This window comes from Lepisosteus platostomus, chromosome 12 (genome assembly GCF_059453375.1).
Source record: "Lepisosteus platostomus isolate fLepPlt1 chromosome 12, fLepPlt1.hap1, whole genome shotgun sequence".
Lineage (NCBI taxonomy): Eukaryota > Metazoa > Chordata > Actinopteri > Semionotiformes > Lepisosteidae > Lepisosteus > Lepisosteus platostomus.
In genome coordinates, this window is record NC_142622.1 from 5,372,077 (window position 1) to 5,392,417 (window position 20,341).

A 20,341-nucleotide genomic window follows, 5' to 3' on the forward strand; every position below is an offset into this window, starting at 1 on the left:
CATTCCATTGTTAATCAAAGACCCCTGGAATGTACATTTAGGCATATATTTAAGGGATTAAAGCACAGGTTGGCTTCACTATTGTTACAAATCTCTATGCACTTTAACCATAGAAATATTTACATTTGACTAAGAATATGAGCCCAGTTTTTGTTTTAAAGACAAGCATGTCACTCTTTGACCAGTGGTCTCTCCTGTCTGACACACTTTCCTCTCTCCTTGAATGTGGAGAGCAAGCGACATTCTGTCTGAACCGCATCTTCTAGCTGACACGGCTCTCTGAGGGAGGGCATCTGTCAGCTCAGCCAGCCCCTGACGGATACCTTCTGGTTTGGACTTCCAGTGCAGTCTGACATTCGTCATGTCCAGAACCCTTTCAAACCAAGAGACTGCAGCTCCTGGCTCTTTCAGGATAATCATCATTAACCTTGAATTAAGCCTCCCAAAGGCTGAATGGGTCTACAAAAGAAATAATGCGAACCCACACAACTTTAGGTGAACTTTGACTTCATTGTTTTATTTTATTTTATTTTTCAAAAACATATATTTAAAAAATAATTCTGGTCTCTTTAATACAAGAAATCATGGATTGTCTCCGCACAATCACTCAAAGCTTTTTTACTTCATCCCTACTTTCTCTCTGGAAAAATAAAACTTACAACCCTAAAAGAAAAACTACAAACAATATTTGACCACTTCAATAGGTTTGTCATAGTCTGTATATCAAACAGCTTTAAATGCCTGTGTACCATAGTATTTGTTTCTTCATAAGTGTTCAACCTACTTAATTCTTCTCAAAGCCAAACAATTAAAGGATTTATTCTTTTTCTACAACAATTAATCTGTTAAGTTCTTAACTGGCTTTAAGTCAACCATACCTTAGCTTCAGTTTTTCCCATTAGAAAATCTAATTGGGTTTAAAAATGACAGTGATCTGTCAGTAGACAATAGACATTCACACAACAAACTGTCAAAGCTCCAAGTCCTGATGCAAAAACACTAATCCCAGATCACGTACTGTTGTCCACAGGGCATAGGGAGAAACTAGAAAAAAAACAAGGAGATTTGGGAAGGATTAGTTAAAACAATAAATTGCATCTCTTAGGTGATTGCACTAATGGTACAAAATGAAATGTAATTTTAATTTTCGCTTTTTAAAAAATAAATTAAGGCTCTTTATACCAGCTGCCAAGATCCATGAAAAACAAATTAGTCCCCACAAACATGTGCTTTGACAGCGTGTAATCTTCTGTATCACAGACATCTGTAATTGTCAATAGTTATGAAACCTTTGGCAAGAATAAGGACAGTAAAGTTCTGGACTTGATTCTCAAACTATATCATTATACGGGGTGCAATCTGATGTCAGCAAGTAAAATTGGAGTAATAAACATCCTTCATTACACTTTCATTAAGCCCATGAAGTGTGTTTCTCTGTTATCACTTTGTAGCTTCCTTCAGACAAGACAACTGACAAAGAATTAAATCTAATTGTGGGGGAACCAGTATGTCAGACAGAAAAAGGAGAAACAGAATCATTTTCTGAGTCTTATTTGCTGAGAAAAGCAAATCTTACAACCCTGAAGGTCAATACAGACACTACCATTCATTATACACAGAGAGGTTTAATTCAGTAGTGCGGGTAGAGCCTATAACCAGAAAGCATTACACTAAGAGTTGCTGAAAAATACACAGGAAATTGAGCATCCATTACACAGCTAATGTAAAACACTTTGACAGTTGCCAAAATTTTTGCTCAAGATAAATGGCCAAAGTTATAATGAGCCTTTGCTTAAGCAAGGAAAAATCTCAATGTAATGGCTTGAATACCAGGTCTTAAAGTAGTGTTTTTATCTCAAATGCTCAGCCTAAAACATGACTCTCAAGTTCAATAATCTCACAAACAGATACAGACATACACTGATTCGCACCAGCGCCAGTTTTCCCAGGAGCCAATTATCCTACCAGAATGTCCTTGGACACGTGAACACGGGAAGAACATACAAACTCCACACAGATAGCACCCCAGATCCGGGCTGTCCCCACGTGTTCTCTAACTTTGACTTAATCTCGACAGTCACTCAAAATAAACGTGTGCGCAAGTGGTCAGAGTTTTTATTTTTTTAGTGACAGATTGGATCTTTGTCTTCCAAAAACGTTTTGGAATTTCTCTACTTTGACCCACCCGATTTCACAATTGCTTGGCCTTGGAAAAGGCCATAGGATAGAAACACACCACTGTGCAGCTTTTGTTAGGCTTGATAATGAAAAAACAAAAAGACTTGCATTTTATTCAATTCGATATTGGAGCGGACACTTTTTTATTGCACAGCCACCAAACTAGCAAACTGGAATTGTAGGAAGATGTGGTTCTCTGGCACATACTCCTGTGTCCACTTGGGAGAGAACAAAAGTGCATAAAGGCTACAGATGAGAGGCCATTTGGCCCGTCTAGCTTTTTAGGTTGCCAACAGCTAATTAAACCGAGCAACTCATCCAGCTGTTGAAAGAAAGGCTTAGACGCAGATGGGGGGATTGTTCAGACTTGCAGATTCTCAGAACACTTGGGCAACGATGTGCACTTTGCTGCAGTTTTCACCTGTCTTCTGGTTGAAGTTTCATTGTCTATTCTGAAGAAGTCCAACGGGCTGACTTTGTTACTGACTGAGCATTTCGCATCTCCTCGTAGTCTTCAAGACTAAAACAAAGTTTTCCTGTCAGAGTAGGACACTCCTTAAAGCCTGGGAATGTATCTGGCCTTCTCTGGGCTGAGAGCAGCAATATCTTTTTTGTAACATGGTGACCAGACTTTTGAACACTATTTTAAATGATCTTATGTGTTAATCCTTGATTTAAATTCTACACGTTTAGTTTTATATCCTACAACCACTTGCCTTCTGTATTGTTTCCCTGCATTGTTTATATAGAGCATGTACACATCATGACTACATCTTTTTCTCAATTACCACTTCCAGTGCTGTACTGTCCATTTTGTATTTCTGGTTTAACTTTTTATGACTTCCATGGAACGTTCTGCATCTTTCTACATGCTGTCTCCCAGATCCCAGTCTTTTTCAATTTCCTTTACTGAGTTAATCCTCCTTTTTTGTATCATCTGTGAATTTGACTGGCTTATGGAAGCAAACTAGAATCTAGATTACTTGATTTAAATCAGGAACAGCAGTGGTCCTGTCATGGATACCTGCAGTTTTCCACTAATCACCTCACCCCAATTTAAATATTCACATCTTACCTGTATTCTCAGTTTTCGATTTGCTAACCAGCTCTCAATCCAAAGATGTGCATCTGCTTTAACGCCCACTGCCTGCCATCTTTATCTTAAGATTTCTGAACCCCTAAATTGACTGTGTTCTACATCCATTACTGTTGGTGCTTGTTCATGTTGGCTAAGAACTACTTTTGATAAATCCAAAACTACAGACCCTAAACATGATAGTGACAGTGATTTTCTAATGATCATTTCCATAACCTTCTACGTAATAGAAGTAAGACCTATTGCACAATACATTCTTGGTTTTGTTTTGCTGCAGTATTATGGATGAGAGTTACAATGATCATTTTCCAATCAATGGGTATTATTTCTGTCTTGTTGACTGCTGGAAATCTCTCTTGTACTACAAGCACATCTGGTGGAATATCTTCAGGCTCTGCAGATTTATTTTAAATGCTTCTACCAGCAAAATGTCTGTCTCTTCTGTAATATGCCTAACTGCAGAATTCTGTGACTCCTCAAGATGAGAAGAATTCAAGCTCCTACTATACAACCAGGCGCAGAGCCATTCGTCATTAGACGCACTGTGAACTCCACTGACAGGATAGGTACTGTAGCATCAGCTGAAAGAGTGCTATAGAGTATATCTCACCTGTGCCTTTCCAAACCTACAGGGGCCTAGCTAAAGCCCCTGGTCTGCTAATCCTAACTTCAACCTGCAGGTTCTCAGCCAGTGTGCTACCACCTGCACAATCCCAGTCACAGTTGGTTCATAAGAGTAAGGCTTATCTTAAACTAGGAATGGGGATCTTTACTTACTGAGACACTTGGTAGCCTTACAAGAGTCACTTTTTTAAATTGAAAGCTGAAAGTGTTTGTGGTTGAATTATAAAGTTTTATGAAATGCTTGTACAAAGATACATTGTCAGTGTCACATTTTTCTTTTTTTCAAATTCCAGGTGGCCTCTCCCACATCTCATTTCAACAACCACCCAGGGCTCTCAGGCACGATTTGGGTCCATACCAGATGGAAGATGAAGGGCTCCGTTGTAACCTTACATCGTTAATTATAACGGGATAGCAAATACAAAGTTTAAAACTGCTTTTCTGATAGCGAGTTGGCCTATTCTAGTCACTTCTTCCTGTAAGGCTGACTTTATGCTAGTAACAATTAAAAATGAGCAACAGTGAGTCATGTCTGGCAGACTAAACTCAGAGCTTGTGACTGTTCCTAAAGTTCGATGGATAAAGCATTGTAGCTCACTGTGGTACGCCACAGATCCAGCCTCATTCCGGCAGAAGCCAGGCAGACAGACTGCAGTGGGAATCTATTTATGATAAAGTTCGTCTGTCTATAATAGCACAGTGTGTTACAGAGGCAGCCAGCTGACCGAACGATCACCAGAAATGAAAACTAAATCCGATCACAGCAAGACAAAATTCAACTCGAGAATTCAAGAAAGGCTGTAGTTTCACAGGACAGAATGACTAGATAACCTTGAGACTGTGTGATCTCAGTTACCTTAATGTTCTGAAGAAACTTATAGAAGCAGTTGCTGCTGCACCACACAACACATAAACAACTCTTGTTTTGTGTAATAGTCACGGGTCTTAGGTTGCACCCTTTCCATGTCTGATCATTAATATTCTCTTAAAGAACTAAACATGGCTTTGCTTTAACTCTTTGACAAGAAAGAGTTTCAGACAAGAAAGACAACGGCTTGGAAGCCAGCTGGAATTACGATTATAATGTTTCAATGATTAAAAAAAAAAACATTTTTGCACCCAACTGTAATATGATAATGCCTGGTTCATAATCAGTGATCATTTGGTTGTGCAGTTAGGTCCTGCATTCTACCCAGATATAGAAAAAAAAGTCAACAGTTCTATATTTTAAAATTCTCCATAAATGTAATATTCTGTGACTTCAAACTTTATTTAAAACTTATTTTACGGCTTCTTTTCACAAAAGTTCACAACATATAATTTTGTTTTTAACTTGGGTTTATTGTCAATTTTCTGTTTATTTCTTTTATCAGTTCTGTTATGTATATTATACGTTTGCCAAGGGTTCATACATAAAACTGTACAGCTGATATAAAGTTCTGTGACTCATGAAAATAGCATAGCCAAAAGCTTAAGGAGCTAAAACATAAATGACTATTGAGTGTTCTTTTAACAGAAAGAAGGTATTTAATGAAAGCGAAGCCAAAAAAGTATTTCTGGAAAAGTGTGATTACTCCTGTATTAAATCAAATGAGTTTGTGGGTTACTCAAGATCCCGCAGGGCAACTATAGTCAACAAAAGACGCCAGACACTGTCTGCCTTGGGCTACTGAGCAACAAAGATTGAGTGCTGGACCATACGCTGACCAACCGAGGGCAGCTTATCAAGTGGAAATCTGTAGTCTGGACCTACCCCACTTTTTGCAAATGAACCAGGTAGCTTGATGGCATGATAATCTTGATTTTTTTTAACAAGGCTTTTCATCGTTAAACAATAGGTGACGATTATGATAAATATAATATTTGAAATATTGTCCAGGCTTGTAACCACTTTCAGTCTTATTTCAGTCTTTATTTGTTTTTGAAAAGAGATAGGCACTTTTATTTCCAAAGATATGTTCTACTTTTCAACATTTGCATTTTAAAATCCTTAACATTTATGGTTGTTTATCTGTTATAATTTAATTTTGACTTTTCTATGACTGTGGCTTTAGTTTTTATAATATCTTTCCTAATTAACTATCCAGTGTCTGTGTAGAAATGAAGAAAATCAAAGCAGGAACAGAGACAGACAAGACTTATCCTCCTTTACATTCCCAGACTGACCTGCACCACTAGTATTAAGAATGTTTATATTCAGAAGGTAAGTACATGTATAGATGGCGGAGAAGATGTGATCAGAAAATGTAATGAGTGTGGAAACAGAAGATTTTACCATGTACCATTAAGGAAACTAAATACATTCTCCTCTGGGTGTCAGACTCCTTGCTGAGAAGCAGTAACAAGATCCTAACGAAGGGTTTGATGTATCTCTGACATGTACCAGGTCTTGTACAAAAGAAGCATTCAGCACATGGTTTTACTACTCAACATACAACCTCAGACGCACACTCTGGTGACAGTCAGGTGTAAAGAAGCCAAAGTCAGACACGATGAAAGGGGAGCCTGATGGGAAACTGGCCTTAAAATGAAATTCCTAAACTGAACTTTTGCATAGTTAGGAAGCGCTGCTAGAAACAGTATCAAGGCAGCCCTTTGGAAAGAAAAGAAAAAACTCTTAAGAATATTTCAAACTTCATATGCCCCCACCTTGACCTACTTTGTGGAATCAGCATCTCATTATGACTTTCGGGATACAGATTACAGCCCAGTGCTGGAGAAAATTACATTTCCATAGAGCCTTGATGGGCATGGAAGGCAGACTAAATGCCATCCTATTCGCATATTTTCTTTGTCTAGACTGTGGAAAACAGAAAAGAAGGAAATCCGAGTCCCTTGTAAATCATGGGAGGTTATGTTAATATTGTACAATTCACTCGGAAGAACTAATTTAGAATATTATGTACAATTTTAGTCACTGCAATGCAAAACAAAACAAAAAATACTGTGATCAGTCCAGAGAAAAGCAACCAGGTATACTCCTGGACTTAAAGGTTTATTCAGCACTGACAGGCCAAAAGAGCAAAACCTTTGCAGTCTGTAACAAAGAAGAGAGCACATGAACCTGATTCAAGTATTCAAAATCCAGCATCCTTGAAGGAGCTCAACGGAGCTTTCAGAAGGAGCAGTGAAACAAGAACCAGAAGACACAGGTGCACACAATGTCTGCTTGAGGTCCTATTCAATACACCAACATTACCCGGCATTTTTGTAGATAAAGTGATGTAGATGAAGGAAGGATCTACGTAACAGACAACATTTATCAACTACAATTTACAGACTTTCACTTCCCTCAACAATAACACTAACCTGTGATCCAGGGGTCATCCTGGCAACAATCCAGCCAAGATTTCTACATCTCAATAAATCTGTCTCATTCCAACTACCACACCCCCTCCCGACATGCCTATTTTTGCAGGTTCTCTTATTTTGTGTTTCTTTCACCTGGACAGCACGCAGCTCAATAAACCGGTACTGTGCATGAAGCCCACCACCTGTCTTCCAGACCCCATTCCTTCCGTCTTCAATCCAGTTTTCCAGAATTTGTCAAAACAGGCCAACGTTTTTTCTTCTGGTTTCTGAAGACCAACAACAATTTACAGTCACACAATTGTCCTGCAGTGTTTAAAGCTTATTTTCCTGTTTTCCAGCCCTCTGCCCTCCCATCCTCGACCTAATAAGTAAGTCCTTGAGCACTTGTGTGATACCAACAGCCTTTAAAATGGCTTCTGTTACACCTGTGCCTAAAAAAACAAACAAGGCTCTGGACAGCCTTAGCAGGGTTTGTCCTATATCTAACCTGCCTTTTTTGTGGATGTGTTAGACCATGCTGTTATACTACAATTTAACAATTATCTCATTGCAACCCAGTTTCAGACAATTACACAGCACAGGAACTGCCAGTGTGAAAGTGCCTAACGATCTATTCATGGAAACGGACACAGGATCAGAAGAGTAGAAAACCAAACTGCTGCTTTTGATACTGTAAATCATGAGATTTGACTCTCCCGTCTTGAGACTGTATATGGAGTTTCTGTCATTGCTCTTGAATGGTTCAACTCTTATCGTACTCTCCCCTCCCCTTCGTTTCTGTTGGGGGTCTTAGTTCTGAAGTTGATTTCGTTAAGTGTTCCCCAAGACTCGATTCAGCATTTACACATTCCTACTCGGTCAGATATTAAAATCACATGGTCTGAATGATCAGTTCTATGCAGGTGACACTCAAATCTATGTCCACTAAAACTGACACTGAAATAGCTGTTTCTGCACTCTCGAATTTATATCCAAATCTCTGATAAAAAAAAACAGGATGACTCAAACTTTCCTTCTGCCACAAGACTGAGGTCGTGCTGCTTAGCTTCTCCCATCACCTGAGTAAAGCCAATGCAGTAACCCTGCATTATCTATGGATGGCACTAGGCTTGAAGTTGAATTTAATTCTTTAAATTTTTAATTATTTTAATTAATTTGGTGCCCGTGTCTGTTCTGTTTTGTAATGACATTGTATCTTCTCCTGCATCTTTACCCGCTTGTGTCTCTTATATGCTTATTATGTAATTTGGGATCCTTATTATTGTTTTTGTTCTACACATACCGTAAAGTACAGTAAAAAGATGCAAATTTTAAAGGGAATATATAAAAAATCATAAATCAATAGACCTTGATAAGAATGGTAAGTGAGCTCAACTGAGCAGTTTTCTGGGATAAATGGACCAAGGAGCAGTGTGTCTCACATTAGAACAGCAGCATGGAGCTACGCACTCATTAGCAAACATTCTTAAATTCCATACTGTTTTTCACAACATTAAGAATGATTCCCAGCTATATTTTCAGTGTCATGGCCAAACCGGGAACAAAACTCACAGATAGAGCTACAACAACAAATTATGTTGAAAGACAAATCATTTAAAAAAATCTAAAATGTTTAAATAGAAATAAACCTAGAGGTAACAATAATTTTCAAAGGTACCTCAGAGCAGAGGATTTGGTCTTAGTCACAGATACCAAAATGCACTGGACCTGTAGGGACAATGTTTCACAGATAACCGAGTTCAGAATTAAACTGCACACCTGTTTTTAAATGAATTTAACTGAAACCACAGGACAGAATTTAACAAGGTAATGTGCGCACATAATGCGGAAACTAATGAGCACGATGAGTTCCTACCTTATGTTTTTTCAGTCTAGAGAAAACTGAAGCTAACAACTCATTGTGCTCATTAGTTTTTTGCTCAGACACAGCCCAGTGCCGTTCTGGAGATGAAGAATTCTCTAGGAATTTTTAAAAGCCAGCTTCTCCAGCTACAGGAGAAAGAATCAAACAACAGATTGGGTTTGTACAGAAGACAACATATTATGTACATATTTTGAGACATATCTACTATTCTGTAATTTTTTGCTGAACACAGAAATGTTCCACCTGAAATTCATGCAAAATTCCCAAGAAATGTATCAAATAGAATATGCAAGATCAGACACTCTGCTCTCTGGATCTCTGGATTTTTATGCCTGGATACACGATCCATAGTCCTCTGTGAGAGTTTGTCTTTTAGGTAGGACAAGTTCTCAAAGCATAAGTGATGCAGAGGTATATCTCTCATTTATGTGTTAGCAAAACCTTTCATGGACCTTGACTCTGAAACTGAGCTGTCAAGTTCTGAAAACTGTCCTCGTCAGCAAGAAATGCATCTACAGCAAGCTGGAGTATTTACAAAAACATCTGCAAGGTTTAAGAAGCAAACCTCTACCATATAATCGACATTTAAGTATGAAGAATCATACTGTCCTCATTTCTATTTTAGCTAAATTAAACTGCTACAATGGTAAAAGTATAGAACTACAAATTACTGTGCTTTATTCAATGAAACAACCTCTACGATACTCTACTAAAAATAAAGTCTGGATAAACTATTGGATAAAGACTATAAATAGAAAATTAATTTAATAAAAATAGAAAAACTTATTTCTAGATTTCAGTATAGCAATGGAAACAGCTTTAATTTAAAGTGGACTTGCTTTTAACCTCCTAATAATATAGAAGGGATCAATGAATTTAGATGGAAATCACTTCTAAAGCCGGACTTTTCTGCATAGTTTATTTTTTCCAACTGGGGAATAAACCTTTCAGAAATGTCAAAAACAGTGATGATATAGGAATGTTTTAAAAGAGGTTTCTGTGTGTCAATTCAGAAGACTTAAGGGCCATGAAATGGATGTGCACTAACAATATTCATAACACATAAGGGTAGCAAAAAGAAACTCACTGTTTACTATAATTAATAACCGATAAGTCTTACATCTTACATACCTCAATTAGAATATTGTGCATTATTGAAAAGCAAGAAATAGAAGAAGGCCATTTAGCCTATCATGCAAGAACTTGATTATTTCATATGGGTTTATACATTTATCAGATAAACTTTATTTGCACCCATTTATAAAAGTTTATAAAGTTGGGCAGTTTATGGGAGCAACCTGTGTGAAGTAACTCAGTTAAGGCTACAACAGCAGTGCCCACCCAAGATTTGAAATCACAAACTTGCACTAGTAAGGCCAGAACCCTACCCACAAACTTACACTGCCTCACTGTTGCTCGGGAATCAGGCCCGTAACATTTCTGGTCTCAAAGGAATGGCATACTTTGATAGATTAGAAACAGAATCTTTTCTGTTGTGAACAGAAGAGACAATGGGTTATCTGGCTCTAGTACTGAACATCTTCAAAGGCACCGGCCAAGTCAACTGCCCAGACTTCTTCAGAACCGAGAATGAAATGCAAAACCATTGGAGAGAAAGGGAAACGACAAGGTTACGCATTTACAAATGAAACTAGGAGTCAACATTTACATACAGGTTTGTGGGAGTGAGGAAACAGTGACCTGGTCATAAAAGTGAAGTTCACACACCGGTTTCTTTCCAGATATGACTGAATGAGATCCTCGTTCAGCCGAGCGACCCAGATGAGTCTTTCTTGTGTTTATTACAATTTAGTTTATTACTGAACTGCTGCAAAGCCCTGCTGCCTTTAATATTACCCCATGCTGTAGCAGACATCCCACAGTTAGCATTGAATGTTTCCAACTGTTCTTTAAAATACTGACCTTGCAGCTTTCACTAAACTGATATTTCCCTAGAGATCTTATACCTATTAAACAGCCGCTGTGTCTGTGCAGAAATGTAATGTGTTTTAAGCAAGATTTTCATTGGTCTATGTAGCATGGTATTCTCCTTTTTCTGCATAGCCCAGCAAACATCTTCTGTCTTTTTGCAGGTGGATTAATTTGGTCTCCATTTGAACTCAATCATGCAGATGCTGATTTCAGAAAACGCAGAGAGCCTGCTGGGCTGTTGCCCTCAGGTGAAAGCGAGGACTTTATTAATGAGAAAAATCGAGGTGAAATGCAGTTGGTTCATGTCCTCAGGGGTGCAGACTCTTCCATGGAAAATGATACCTACAGTATAAACATGTCTGTCCACATATTAAATAAAATAAAGAAATCGTATAAATTGAATGTGCACATTAATTTTACTCATGTGAAATGTAGCATTAAAATCATTATCCAAATATAAGAAAGGTTAAAAACCAAGAGGAGGCCATCTGGCCCACTTAGCTCATTGGGTTGTTAGTAGCCTATTGATCCAAAGATCCATCCAGCCATTTCCTGAATGAAGCCTAGGTATCAGCTTGTTCAAGATGCCCACGACTCATTGTAAAAAGATGTTCCTACTGTTTTCAGTCAGAAATAGACCTCAGAATAGTTTCCCTTGTATCTTCTGGTTCATGTTTCACTCTTCATTCTGCAGCAGTCCACTAGGCTGACTTTATCAATTGTTAAAAGATTTTGAATGCTTGGATCAAGTCCCCTGATGATCTTTTCTGTTCAGCATTAAAAAGCTCCAGTTCTTTTAGCCTGTCAGTACAAGACACTCCTGTGAGGCCAGGAATGTGTCTTTGCTCTTCTCTGGACTGATTGCAGAGCAGCAATATATGTTTTATAACATGATGACCAAATGCACCTGAAGGACTTTCACCTAACATCCCCTGATCTTCATTCTAAACTATTACCTACATATTCTAACAAACTGCCTTTTTATCACTTCCCCAAACTGTCTATAAGCAAATTCTTTGCAAGCTAAGTGTTTCCTATCTTACTATATGTATGGTTTTAATACCCGCATGCAATAGTCTTCACCTGCTTACATTAAATGGCATCTGACATATGTTTGCCAAATCTTAAATTTGTCTTTTAATTGATTTCACAGCTTCTATAGTTTGCTACTCCCCCAATTTTCCTTTCATCTGAGAAATTAATTTTAATTTTAGACCATAATTGGGAAAGATTAGCAAGAGTGTTGGTCCTAGTACTGATCACCAAATGCAGATGCAGTTCCTTTCATAGTTCACCTCACAACATACCATTAATGACATTGATTATCAACCCCTTAACTCTGTTTTCCCACCCCCTTTTCAGTTCTTTTATGAGGAACTTTGTCAACACCATCCTGAAACCATCCATCACATACTGGTTTATACAACACTACAGCTTTTGATTTATCAAAGAAATCTAAATCGTAAGACTTGGAATTGAAGTTATATTTTCACAATCTGTGCTGACTATCCCCTATAATCCTACTGTCATACAGGTGATGTTTAGTTCTAATTATTGTTTGTATAATCTTTTACCTAATTGAAAACTTGAAAGACACAGGAAGCATACAAGACCATGACTGCATATGAATTAACAGTACCTGTAGATATGCAACGTTCACAAATCCATAAATGACAAAAAAAACAAGGATATAGTAATATTACTGGTATTGACAAAAGATTAATATACCCTTAAAACAACACTTTCTACACAATACAGCATGGTTATGGCATTCAGACGTTCCTTTGGACAAAACACAGATTGTTAAAAATCCTTGTGCTCAACTGTAAAGACACTCTCCCCGGGTGCAGGGTGAGATTTGTGATCCAGGTGTCATGTGTTCAAGCCTGGGTCATGTCACCAGCCGACTGTGATAAGGATTCCCCCAAGCGGTGACGTACAGTGTCACCCTGGTTGAGAGTAGGGCAAGATTAGCTGGCCAGGATCTCTGTGGCACAGCGACCCCTGTGGTCTTCCAGGCTCTTGCTTGGTCTGTCAGTGAGAAACCTTGGGGATGAGGTTACTGATGATGAAAGATAATTGGCTCATAAGTAATAATAATAATAATAATAATAATAATAATAATAATAATAATAATAATAATAATAATAATAATTTCTGGACACTCCACTCAAAGCGCTTTACAGGTAATGGGGTCTCCCCTCCACCACCACCAATGTGCAGCCCCACCTGGATGATGTGACGGCAGCCATAGTGCGCCAGAACGCTCACCACACTTCAGCTATTAGTGGGGAGGAGAGCAGAGAGTAATGAAGCCAATTCATAGATGGGGATTATTAGGAGGCTATGATTGGTAAGGGCCAATGGGAAATTTGGCCAGGACGCCGGGGTTACACCCCTACTCTTTTCGAGAAACGCCCTGGGATTTTTAATGACCACGGAGAGTCAGAACCTCGGTTTTACGTCTCATCCGAAGGACGGCACCTGTTTACAGTATAGTGTCCCCATCACTATACTGGGGCATTAGGACCCACGTGGACCACAGGGTGAGCGCCCCCTTCTGGCCCCACTAACACCTCTTCCAGCAGCAACCATAGTTTTTCCCAGGAGGTCTCCTATCCAGGTACTGACCACGCTCACACCTGCTGAGCTTCAGTGGGGCTGCCAGTTGTGAGTTGCAGGGTGATATGGCTGCTGGTGAAGTAGGCAGGTCAGGGGAGTCTGCCCAACCTTCCTCATTCTCCTGGGTGCGGTAGCAGGGTTCATTGAAAAACACACAATTGGCGATGCTGGGTGTCACAAAAATAACAGGCGATTCCAAATACTAAACAAAACAGGAAGAAAATTCCACTGACGTTCTTTGCATTTAGAAGAATAACGAATAATTAACACACCACTAAAACTATGCTGAACTGTTTTTAACTTAACCTATACAGCAGTACCCTTTAAAGACATGTACTGCACGGAGAACAGACTACTTCAGTAAAACATACTTAATATTAGCATAATTATCAAGGTGACAAACATTAAGTACATGGGCATCTAGAGGATAATGAATGAGGTTTAGCATTGCTAAAATATATTTAACTTGATTGGGAGCAGGCGGCAGCCTATTTTTAAAGCTGAAACACACAGCGCTGTTCCAAGTACTTCAGCAAGGTCAGACACACTGCTGGTTATTCAGAAAAATAGGTCAGTAAGTGACATCAATACAGATATAATAAGAGATACAGGTAATTCCTTAGAATACAAATAATATAATAACCAGCAAAGCCTGAAGCAACTGCTAGAATACTGTATACTGGACTATGCTTTGACATACTACTACTGATAATGTATGATACAGTATGATATATATATATGATATCGTGATTTCCCCATATATAACCAGAGGAATGTACAGCAATGAAAATACATCCACTGCTCTTCAAGACTGAATAACTTTTCAAACACTACCCTTAGGCTAATTAAGGTTTTCGACTCTGGGACCAATGCCTTGGCTTACAGTGAACAGAAATTTTGCAAAGCCAATTTGATCAGGGGATCTTTCAAAATAATGTTAATCTTGATCATGCGACACATTTAACTGGAAAACCAAAATAATGAGCAAAATCACAAATAAGGGTGCTGGGTCACTGCCTCTCTGGGAAAAAAAAACTGAAGCAAGCACAACTAGGAATCAAAGTCCGCTGCAGCTGACATTTTTCCCAGCAGTTCCACTGCAGGCTCCACCACTGAAGGCTGACCTTCTGACAATGCAGCACCTTGGTGCACATAGCCTGCTGGTCTACTAAACTCCAACTCCCATTGTGCACTGCAGCCAGGCCCCACGCACATTTCAACAGAAAACCTGAAACGGAGCACCAGGAAGGCACCATTAACACACGAGAAGACAACCAAAACAAAAGGATTAAGATGGCGATCTTGACGATTTACTGGCATTTCCAGAACATTGTAAAATTACAGCATTTACCTGTTCAAAAAGAAAACCAATGGCAATAACAACTACAGCCCTGTGATCCTGTGCCCAAGCACTCAGGTTGGAAGAATACGGAGCAGCTCCAATGGACAAGTGCTCAGTAGCTCTGCACACTGATCCAGGGAGAAGAAGCCACAGAATGAGATTCTGCAGAAGTGCCCCCGAGATGAACATGGCCATAAGAGCTTAGGCTGCAGGGTATTAAGAGACAGTGCTTAAAGACTTCCTTAGCAGACACTCACTTGGAGATCGAGAGCAGTGAACAAGATCTTCAAATTCTCTTCTGTTGCACATTAACTGTAATTCCATTTGATCTGTGCGCGCTTTCTTTCTCAAAAACACTGTTACAAGAGCTTTCTCTTGGATTAAATTCTTTCACCGGTGATGGCTAATGGTAAAACCCAATTCCTTCTTTTCAGGAATCGTCTGCTTTCCCTCCAAGTTAGACTCCACTGGTTGCTGTCCAAGGACCAACAGTGGGCAAAATGAGTGAACAGGGCTCTGATGTCCTAAGAGGAAGCAGGTTTATGTGCTGTACCCTTTAAGCGGACACGACACTGTAGCTTTCATCTCCACCTGGCCAGTGCCTCTTAAATCACTGCAGACATCATTTCCGACAGCTTCAAAAAATGAGATGCAAAACCTTTTGCAGTAATAAAAACAATGACTTGTTTATAAAGTCATTCCAGAAATACGGTTCAGTTAGGGTACCTTCCTGCATATGTGTTGCTTGCCTGTAAAGAAATATTTATTTTCCAAGAAACATAAACATAGTAATCTTTAATTCCTGAAACTGATCTCAGAAGAAGGCTGTACTTTCCCTTTTGCAGCAGTTTTGAGAGTAATGAGGACCAGATGTGAAACAGCAAGGAGAAGTACAATCAGAATGCCACAGGACCCAAATGTTCCCAAACAGTCTCAATGGTCCCAAATGGCCACAATCTTAATCCCAGTTTTTGCAAGGGCAATTTCCTATCCAAACAGTCACGTGGACAGCTGTAATTATACTAAATTCATGTAACTGATCAATTTAAGTTCAATTAACTTTTAAAATTAAATAATTTGTAGACGATCAATGCAGTCAAGGTTCATTATTGCAGAACACCACAAACTATTGAATTGCCCAGGAGCAGTGCGTGTCTGTGGCTCAGGAGAAAGACGTCTAGGGCTTCCTGCTCAGCACTGTGACCTTTTCCAGCAAATATGGACAGAAACTGGAGGGTTTAGAAACAGTGTCGAATTGGAAAATGAAATACGATGGTACTACAGCTGTAAAACTAGCACACGCGCCATTGCCAGTGGAGCAGGCTAACAGGGAGAGATGGGGTTTCCATTCTCAGGCCTGATGAAGAGAAGACCACTGAGGAAAGACGGAGATATAGCCCACAAACTCCTTTTCAAATGACACTCCTCATAATATCCACGCCTGAGCTTAATTACACACACACTTCAACCCTCCTGACTTAAAATGGGCCTCATATGGACAAAGCCTTTTCTGTTTTGAACTGATACAGTAGGTTCTCAGGTCATGCACCCAAATGCCACTCAAGCTGGTAGATGTGCAATAAAAGAAAAATGATTTTGTGTCTTGCCTAGCTGTATCTGGAGCCTGTGCAATTTGCAGTTTCACCCCCGTGAACAGACACTGTGAGTAGCATTTCATGCAAGAAACTGCGGAGATGCTGCATCTTAATTTTAAGATGCTGCTGTGTCACGTACTGCATGCAAATCCTATCAGTCCTATCAGCCACTTGTTAAAAGAAATTACCCGCTAAGAAGCTTGCTCTGCTGTTCCCAGCATGCCGCTGTGCTGCTAATGGGACTAGGCATTGGCCGTGCCACCTGCCAGTGACGACTGCCACAGCTGAAGCCATGACCAGCTGCTCTGCACCGCAGTGTGACTCTCACAGCCCTGTGCTCACCACAGGCCCACGGATCACTGTGCACAGGACCACAGTGGGCTTGACTGCATCTGAGGTGAGGTGCTGCTTCAATTTTATTTTTAGTGTCTTATCACCACGTACCAATTGGCAAGCCACAAGGTACTAGAATGGATGATACAAATGAGCGGTTTCTCACCTTCTTTTCATCTTAAAATGTATGAATCCATATATTTACACAGTAACCCACTAACAGAACAATTTTATAAGTTTTAATTGAGACCAGACAGACCACTTGGTCTAGAAACTTCAATCAGACTGATATTATTTTTAGTCATTTGTGAAGATGAATTGTTTAATTGGTGGTGGTGGAGGGGAGTCTCCGTTACCTGTAAAGCGCTTTGAGTGGAGTGTCCAGAAAAGCGCTATATAAGTGTAAGCAATTATTATTATTAAATATTAATGAACAAAAATAAATGACATACAACAGTGTGATACTTTATTGAACCAATACGTGAAGACTGAAGACTTGCAGGACGTTTTACAGGAGCAGCTGAGTAACGTGTCTTGCTCACAGGTGTAACGAAAGACTTGAACCTGCAACGCCCCAACCCCTCCTCCGTCCCACTCCCTCCTGGAGTGCAGAGCTCTAACCACCTTTACTGCTTCCTTTAAGATTTTCATATAAAAAAGGAAGAAAACTCAAAAGGGTAAATCTAAGATCAATATCAAATATCAAACCCAAGTCTCTTTGGCTTTAATGAGTAGAATACTTTTTTTCTGATGCAAATGAAAAGCAAAGGAAGTCTCTCTCGCTGCCTTTGTGTCTGGCTGCCAAGGAAATGCGCCTAGTGCTGGAGACCTCTCACGCATCGAACCGATCGATCTTTTTTCTCCTCCAGATTAAGTTAAAAAAAAAAGAGAAGAAACCAATGTGCCAGAGTCTGATCCCCACAAATCCAGACTAATTTCACAATTTGTGTCACCTGTAAAAAGCTGTGTGTCAGTGAGACTCTGCTTGCTGAGCAGACAGGGGTCTCCAGGCTACAGTAAGACAGCAGGGCACATCTCCTTACCTGAGTAAGCGGCTCATGGCGTGCCTGGAGGCATAGTGCAGCGGGGTGTTGTGTTGATACGGTTCCCCATATGAGGTATTGGGGTCCAGGGACTCCTTAAACTGTGGATTGCTCTCATACAGCTGGTAGGCCAAGTTCTCGTCACCATTGATAAGGGCCTTACGAAATTTTGTCGCCGTGTTCCCCATAGTTCAGTTTCCCTTCAGTGCTGTCGGCACGTGCTTGTCCTCCCTCTTTAGCCCATCGATGTGCAGAGTAGCATCGTGTCCCTGGTCCTAGGAGGGAGGGAGAGAGAGAGAGAGAAAGAAGGAAGACTTGTTAAATAATAATAATTGCGTACACTTATATAGCGCTTTTCTGGACACTCCACTCAAAACGCTTTACAGGTAATGGGGAACTCCCCTCCACCACCAGTTCCAACCTGGATGATGCGACGGCAGCCATAGTGCGCCAGAACGCTCACCACACACCAGCTCTCAGTGGGGAGGAGAGCAGAGTGATGGAGCCAGTTCAGAGGTAATTGGCTTAAATCCCGGGAGGATCACTAAAGGTGCTGCCTAAGCCATGACTGAGGCCGACATATAAAAATAATAAAAACATATCCAATGTGTATGAATCTTTACAATAAAGCTTGATAGATAATACCAGAAACTGTTGTCTTTCGGGTCTCTGTGGTACAAAGTGAAGCTGTGAATACCAACGAATGGACGTTTCTCACTCAATGTCCACAAAGCAGGTGCAAAGAGCAGGACAGAGCAAATCCCTTCACCAAGAAATAAGCGTCTTTCTTCACAATAGATGTAAGCCTCATAAAGCTTCCTGAAGACCGAACAAATGAACCCTCAGTTGCTCTCGAAGAGGCTGCCCAAAAAGGCCTAATAACGTCTGACAACTCCTCACTACAGTGAGAATAAAGGCCAGCAGCTGTTTGCATTTTTTTCTGTGTCGCAGCTCTTGCTGAAGGCTACAGGACATCACTCCCCACATGCCCAGCTCAATATCTGATGTGGTTTGACTTCAGTAAAGGAGGCACGGGTACCCAAAGCTCGCAGCTAGCAACCAGATGGGTCACAAATACTGTGCTTTTGCGTAAGCATGCTTGCATCCATACATACTTGAATTCTAGCCCAGTAGACGGGTTTATCAATCTCCTGCAAGTGCATGGGCCAGATGTTCAATTCTGGACTAATACAAAAACATATAGAATGAGCTTTTCTAAACAAAATAACCCTCAACAGAGAACTATATACCACAGAAGCTGCTGCTCAGAACATCCAGCCTCACTGAAGAACTCTCACTGTGAATACAATTCTTCAAGTTTTAAAGGGAAAAGCTCTGACAGTGTCAAGAAAGCATCCCTGTTTCGAACGCCTCAGCATTTACATTCCCCCGTAATGAAATTACGATTTTCATCCTGATTAATGGAACAAGGGAACCCAGGAGAAGACAAGGCTTAGGCCTACATCAGAGGACACTGCTCCAACTGTTCTTATGTGTCCAGGCCTAATGCCAGTTTGCAGCTGCTGGTTTTACTACAGAGCAAGTGCTGTTGCCAGGCTCCACAGCAGACTCTCCAGAACAGACCGTAGAGGCACAGTGGCAGCATGATTGATGCATACAGAGTTGGCTGGAAAGCAAGCTGGTGACTCAGAGAGCCCCAAGACCCCTGGAATCAATGCATGTCCCTGTGCCTTTGCCTCTGTACAGTAGCACATACATACTGGAGTTACGTACTTCACTCTCACTGAAAACAAGGAAATGATCTAGAGGCCTTCAATGGCTTCTGTGCAATGCACATTCAGAAATGTGAAGCCTGTATACACAGAAGTGCGCACAGCCTTTCTACTTTGACACAAGTCATCCCTCTCCTCTGAATGCATTCCCTGCCGGCTATTCAGATTACGCCTTTTCAATGAGTACCTTCATCACCTGAAGTAAACGTGGCTGCTTTTTCATTTCAGGCTTCTGAAAACTTTAAAGAATGTGTATTTGTGTCAAATAAAACTACATACCATATTGTCATAACACACAAGGACTAAGTGGTCTATTTTAATAATGTTGTCTTTGGACAAACATATCTTTACTGGCATGGAAGTTTTAATTATACCTGTCACAAAGAGATTTAATTCAAAACACAATATTGTAATGAGATAAGAATAGCCAAGAGTATCTCCAGGAAAGTATGTAAAAATTATTATCATACTACCATTTTATCAAAGTATTTCCAAATAATCAATTTTTCCCTGGGACTTAGTCTAGAACCATTGTGATACTGGTGTTTATTCACTGTATATACATGTTTATAATAATTATTGTAATAGTATACACTATTGTTTTTACAAATCAGAACACATTTTCTGAGAGGTCTGAAGACCTTTTGAACTAATTTTAGAGATTTTA

General features: G+C 39.9%; 1 protein-coding gene across 4 annotated transcripts in view; it reads right to left on the reverse strand.

The window, feature by feature from the left end:
* LOC148650923 (ankyrin repeat and IBR domain-containing protein 1-like) overlaps positions 1-20,341 on the reverse strand; it is a 70,893-nt gene that overhangs the window by 33,811 nt on the left and 16,741 nt on the right. For all 4 annotated transcript variants that reach the window (XM_088600561.1, XM_088600559.1, XM_088600562.1 and 1 more), the window contains exon 2: positions 17,942-18,216. In XM_088600561.1, coding sequence (XP_088456687.1) covers positions 17,942-18,129 — 188 coding nt within the window. In that variant the 5' untranslated portion in view covers positions 18,130-18,216. The remainder of the gene's footprint in view (positions 1-17,941; positions 18,217-20,341) is intronic.